We start from the raw sequence: 6,137 nt of genomic DNA on the forward strand, positions 1-6,137 counted from the left end.
TCATTGGCTGTAGTGTGACCTATGAACTCCGATGTTTACCCGTCTCGACTTTGCTTTCTGTTGGTTTCTCTTGGATGGCATTTTTATAAAAAAAACGTTCCAATCAAATAGATATAATCGATTCATCTTTATTAATCATATTTGGTTCAGCTTCCATTCGTCGTCTCCGGGAAAGCTAAAAATAAGAATATCAAAAGTCGCTCAAGTGGCCGCCATGTTTGGAGTTCAGGCAATGGCCACGTTTTCACTTTAAAATCAGTTGTGTCTAATACTTTAATAAAACGTGTCATTACGTCACTTGTTTTTATTGTTTATTTTGTGAGTTGTAAACTCTATTTCAGACAAACCGTTTCCTACTCACGTTTCATGTTATTTGTTTTTACAGCGTCGCTCGTAATTTAGAAACAACGTGACCCACATACAGAGCAGCTTAGTTTTGAGTTTTTTTTTTTACGTAACGTCCAACAAAGCATCGCTTTCAGTGGCTCCGGTGATGACAGCACACACACACACACACACACATGACCAAGGTGAAATGTCTTCCGGGAGCTTTGAGCCAGGAAAATGTGAAAAAACCTTGAGGGACTTTTAAAACCCAGAAATATGGCGTAAAAATAAATAAAAGACGGAAGTTGTAGAGCAGACTGTGCGGAACGTTGGCGCCATCTGCTGGCAAAAGTGTGTATTACACATGCACAACCAGGAGGAAAAAGTCGCTCTTTGTATATTTTTCCTCTGGTGGGCAAAAAAGCAATTGGCATTTGGACATTTTGAAGACCTGTAAGGGGAAATAGTGGTCAGCACGTCTGCTTCGTAGTCATGAGGTCCCAGATTCGAATCTTGGCCCAGGAGTTTGCATATTCTGATTCTAGGCCACTTCTTCCCACACTCCAAGAACCTGTATGTTATCGTCATTAAAGATTAAAAATTGAAACTGTGAATGGTTGTTTTGTCGACGTTTCCTTTGATTGACTGGCAAACAGTCGACAGTGCATCCCGCTTCTCTCACCAGGGAGGCACTCCGGCTTACCAGAGACCCAAATGAGGAATTTAGAGAAAATGGCAGATTACCACATATGTATTGATTTTTTTTATTATTGTGATTGTCCATTGTGAAGCAGTCGTTTATCAATAGTGGTTTTGCGCAATCAACTTCCGCATTTGGCAAAACAGGTGGAAGCATTTCCTTCCGATTCGGCAGGAGATCGGGACCAAGCGGCCGGAGAAATATTAAACGTCTACGCTGGCTTGCGTTTTAAACAGGATGTCTTCAAGAGCTAGCAAAGATGACGACAGCCGATGTTCAGGCTTTGTTTATGTTTACATGTATTTGTATGAATAAATGAAACACGCATTTACATAACTGTTGTCCGAAGACAGCTTCCTGCTCATACACGACATACAAAACAAACAAACATGGGTTTATGAAAATATTTGAGAAGTGGCATTACTCCTGCCTGATGTCCGTCTGGTCGTCGTCGTCTTGATTTCGTCTCTCCTCTTCGGCCTGCAGCTCCCGCTGCTCCTCGGCGTGGGCCTCCTTCAGTTTCTCCTCCACGTCTTCCGGAATGTTGACCTCCAGCAGGTTGTCCATGCCCCGCTCCGGCTCGTCCCCGATCAGCACCTGCACGAAGGATTTAATCACGACTCTGAGATGGAAAACGTGCAGAGGAAGCGTCGCGAAGAGTAAAAAAAGCCTGAAGTGGTCTCAAGTGAGGTCTGTTCGTACCTCCACCAGTTTTTCACAGGCGCTGGTGACTTTGGGGTCCTTCTCCCAGCGGTGGAACTCCCTCATGACGACGTACACGTTCTTGTCTTTCAGAGTCCGCCGGCCGTCTTTCGTCGCCGCCAGCTACGAGACGGCATCGACAGGCGCCAGAAGAACACGACAGGAACACGCTAAGAAGCGGCGGTGGTGAGCAACCGAGTACTAATTCTCTACAGTAATAAAGTATTTCTACTTTGTTACTTGATAGAATTATGATGCATTTCAGAGTGTGTATTTTTATTTTATTTTTTACACTTTGACTCAAGTAAAAGGATTTGAATCGGTACTTCTACTTCGGCACAAGTAGCTTACAAAGTGCAAAGTGCATTTGTGTTACCAGCATGAGCGTCTCCAGGAGCATTTGGCGGATGTCGGGGTCCTCTTCTCTCTTCTTGTCCTCCGGCAGGTACTGAAGGTCCACGGGCAAACCTGCGGCACCGCGACATCATCGTGACATCGTCGTGACATCGTCATCGTGTGACACGTCAGAGCTCGGACCTTCATTGTCCTCCTCGCTCAGTTCTTCGGGACCGGCCAGCGGCAGCAGCAGGAAGGGCAGGATGTCCACTTGGTCGCTTAGCAACCACTCGTGATTGGCTGCAGGAGAGACGTCACGTGACGACAACTGAGAAACATCACGTTTCCACCTGCTATTATGAAATTTTACAATTTAAATGAGGTCTCGCGTGTGCTTAAAACCCGAAAGCTCGTGCATTTTTGATTGGCTGTTACATTTACGACCTTGTGACACCGTTCGTTCAAATTTTGCGGACGGTCGGCCGGCCGTTCGTGGAAACCGGTCGTCGAACCCCGCGCAATGAGCGAGAGTTCGGTCAGAACCGTACCACTACCGGAACCAAATCGAAGCTAACCGCAACTTCTAGCGAGCACTAACCCCTAAGCGCTACTTTTTGCTAAATGGCCGTGTCTCTTTCCCCATCTCTCATGACGTGGCTGAGAAAATGTCACCGTGATCAAAGCAGCAGTTGCGCAGGACGCCGACGACTCCGCCGCGCCTGAGCGCCGACGCCTCAAACTGCGTGAAGGGCAGCAAGCGCTGGACCGCACACCTGCGACACGCACAAATGGAAGACGCACACTGAAATCAACGGAAATCGCGATCGATTGATTGTACACACAAGTATCTGCGCTTGTGCCAGCCGCGCGGCGCGTGTGCGCCGACCTGTCTTTGTCCATCAGGAAGCGTCTGGCGTCGGGCAGCTGCGTGAGGTTGGACAGCAGCGGCGCCAGGTAGTGCATGTCGGCGTGGGGGTTGTAACCCTCCGTGCACAAGATGTCCACCAGCTGCGCCAGGCCCATTTCTTCCTGGAACACCTGGAAAACAAACAACAAACAACAAACAAATTCCTTTCCGAACCTCACTGTCCATTACGGGCGCCGCATTCATTGTTGCACTTCTGCCACGTCGGCGCATTTGCTGTTGCTCAGCATTACCGCAGTATCGGACACTTTACATTGCTTCGTGACTCTGTACGTTTGTGTTTACGTCTATGTATATTTAGACATAAGACGCGTTATATTTCCGACTGTCTGACTATCCCCCGCCGCGAAAAAGCAAAAATCCACCAAGTAATTGACACCCCGTCTAAACGGGTTTGTAATTGTCTATATATGTCGCAAGTTGCTGGCAAAGCAGTTGTCTCAATGAAGATCCTCAAATCACTTCAACATAGTTCCTTGGCACCAAGGCGACAAGACAGTGCAAAGTAATACTTTTGAGTCTAGTTTAAAATATCTGGTCTGGTCAGACGTTTAAAGTCTGGTCTTGTCTAAAGTCTAGTCTTGTTTAGTCTGAAGTAGGGTACTAAGTCTAAGTCTAGGGAGGCCTCGTCTAAAGTTTGGACTGGCCTCATTTCGGGTCGGATCTGAAGTTTAAAGTTTTGTCTGGTCTAGTATGTTTTAGTCTAAACTCTGGTCTGGGATAGTCTCAAGTGACAGATGTAGTCCAAAATCTTGTCAGAAGTTTATAGTCTGATCTGGTTGAGTCTAAAGTCTGGTCTCGTCTAAAGTCTTGTAAGAAGTTCAAAGTCTGGTCTGGTCTAGTCTAAAGTCAGATACGAAGTCTGGTCCAAAGTTTAAAGCGTGGCCTAGTCTAAAGTCCGGTGAACGGGTTTCCCGATGATAGCGACAGTTTGGAGTCTGCGATGAATCCCGGCCAGTCGAAGCGATCCGCCGGCGAAAGTCGTTGCTCGTAAACGGTCCGGCGGGTGACGGCGGACCTTGAAGAGCGTCTTGCACGTCTTCTGGTGGCGCGTCAGGTTGGACAGGATGGTGCAGATCTTGTCGGCAAACGGGAACTGCGGGTCCTTGAGGTTCTTGAGCAGCGAGGGGACCACGCCGATGTCAGTCACCAGCACCTGACCGGGAACGTGCACCTTAGTACAACCGTACCTTAACCATTCAGTCAAATTGGTTTCGTGACAAAGCTCGTAACTCAATCGATTCACACGTCAAATCAATTTTCCTCATCGAAAAACAACTCTAATACCTTTAATTATAAATAATCATTCAGTTTATTTGTAGGAGCCTGTCAGGGCACTCGAAGTCACCGTTCAAGCATAGTAAAAGAAAAACGGCAATAGCCTAATAGAGACCGCATTAAGCAACATTAAGACTTTTGACATTAAGCATGGACCGTTGGGGATAAAAAAAACTAATAAACACAGAATTACATCTGTGCATGTACGACACTTTGCGGATTTCATCTATTGCGGGGGTGAACCGGAACCTAATCCCCGCGATGTGGACAAATATGGCCGCAATCTAAAGTCAGCAGTTCATCCTTTTTGCATGTTTCAGGACATGGAAAATTACTCGCTGTTGTTGTTAAGAGAGTAATTTGGCGTGGATCGACGCTCCCGACCTGGTGTAACGTCTCGTCGGCCGACAGGTTGATCAGGATGCGGTAGCAGTCCTCTGCGATGGCGGCGGACGGGTCGGACGTCAGTGCGAAAAGAGCGGCGATGATGTCGGGTCTGGCGCGGAGGAAGCGGCAGCCGTCTCTGTTTAAAACAAACAAACAAACAAAAAAAACCACAACTGTGTGATCGCTACGCTTCGTCGTCGCCATCATTTTATATGCAGGGGAAACCTGTTTCCCGACAAGCCCAGGATGTAGCCGGCGGTGTGGCCTTTGACGTCGGGCCGCGTCGCAGGCGTCAGGAAGGAGAGCAGCTCGGCGGCCTCGGAATCGCTCAGCATCTTCAAACGTAAACATAAAAAAAAAAAGAAAACATTTCGCTCTTGATTGTCGGTGGACAGATCGCCGAGCTTGGAAAACGTCTGGGACTAAGTAACAATCGTAAATAATCTTTTTTAAATACCATTTTGTAAGCGCAATACCAAGGAGCACACTGACACGACACACAGTACGACCAAAGCTGGGATATATATATATATATATATATATATATATATATGTGTATATATATATATATATATATATATATATATATATATGTATATATATATATTTGTTTTAAAAAATCTTTATGTGACAACTAAACAATCTTTTAAGATTAGCAAAATCCTTACTCGTGTACCAGACCTGGCTGAGAAACTGTCTGGGCGTGGCTATTATGTTAGTTAGCCTTCTTGTTACATCACAGTGGGGTGGCAGTGCAGAAAGGTTCGTTCAGACATTTTCAGAAATAAGATTTACTTCGTTTAATTTTACACTTAATAGGAGGACACTGGAAGTGTTGTCCAAACACACGACTATTTGTATACACACACACACATTAAAAACGAGTCACTTTTGAAGCACTCTTAACAGCTACGAGACTGCTTTGCTATTTTATTAGCAGCGCTCGTAAGAAGTCATAGCTTGTTGGGGATTCGCCCTAATTGACACCGCGGAAGAAGCGACTGACGTCACTTTTCGAGCAACCTTTACCTCGCTATTCGGCCGCTGGTCTCATTGCGCGCTTTAATCGTCTAAACTAAAAAGGAAACGCCGCGTGTTGAACAAAGTGTGCACGTGTGGGAGACGCCGTGCGTGGCGGCCCCAAAACGCATCCGGCAGCCACATCCGCCCCGGAAGTTTCTACGGGAACACACTTGGACAAACTGCAAAGAACGACAAATATTGCAGCATAATAAGTCAAGTGCATCCTTATTAAGAATAATACACTTTTAATGACTAATTCTAAGAATAATGAACATTGACATTGATAAAAAAATAAAACAGACTCAGTACCTGGTTCTAGAAATTGCACTTCTACAAATATGAAATATTGGCACAGGGGTATAAACAGTCAATATGCTGCCGATCAGGTGTAAAATTCACTGCCACTGACTGCTTTAAAAGTCAAATATCTGTTAACTGGGAAGACTAGCAGTGAATGAG

The 6,137-nt window shown here is 45.9% G+C and overlaps 1 protein-coding gene across 2 annotated transcripts; it reads right to left on the reverse strand.

Annotated features, from left to right (window-relative positions):
* Positions 1 to 1,300: 1,300 nt before the first annotated feature.
* On the reverse strand, positions 1,301 to 5,844 carry hgh1 (HGH1 homolog (S. cerevisiae)). 2 transcript variants are annotated; one of them, XM_061785171.1, is made up of 10 exons: positions 5,685 to 5,844; positions 4,881 to 4,990; positions 4,653 to 4,791; positions 4,009 to 4,146; positions 2,952 to 3,103; positions 2,738 to 2,838; positions 2,267 to 2,365; positions 2,106 to 2,197; positions 1,730 to 1,852; positions 1,301 to 1,624 (listed from the first exon to the last, which is right to left on the reverse strand). In XM_061785171.1, the coding sequence occupies exons 2-10, from the start codon at positions 4,988 to 4,990 to the stop codon at positions 1,448 to 1,450; spliced, it is 1,131 nt and encodes a 376-aa protein (XP_061641155.1). In that variant the 5' UTR covers positions 5,685 to 5,844; the 3' UTR covers positions 1,301 to 1,447. The 2 variants fall into 2 exon arrangements, with proteins under 2 accessions (XP_061641155.1, XP_061641156.1); XM_061785172.1 differs by lacking the exon at positions 2,738 to 2,838 and having other exon boundaries at positions 2,908 to 3,103.
* Between the last annotated feature and the right edge of the window lie 293 nt (positions 5,845 to 6,137).

The sequence above is a fragment of the Phyllopteryx taeniolatus genome, chromosome 9 (genome assembly GCF_024500385.1).
Source record: "Phyllopteryx taeniolatus isolate TA_2022b chromosome 9, UOR_Ptae_1.2, whole genome shotgun sequence".
NCBI classification, from domain to species: Eukaryota; Metazoa; Chordata; class Actinopteri; order Syngnathiformes; family Syngnathidae; genus Phyllopteryx; species Phyllopteryx taeniolatus.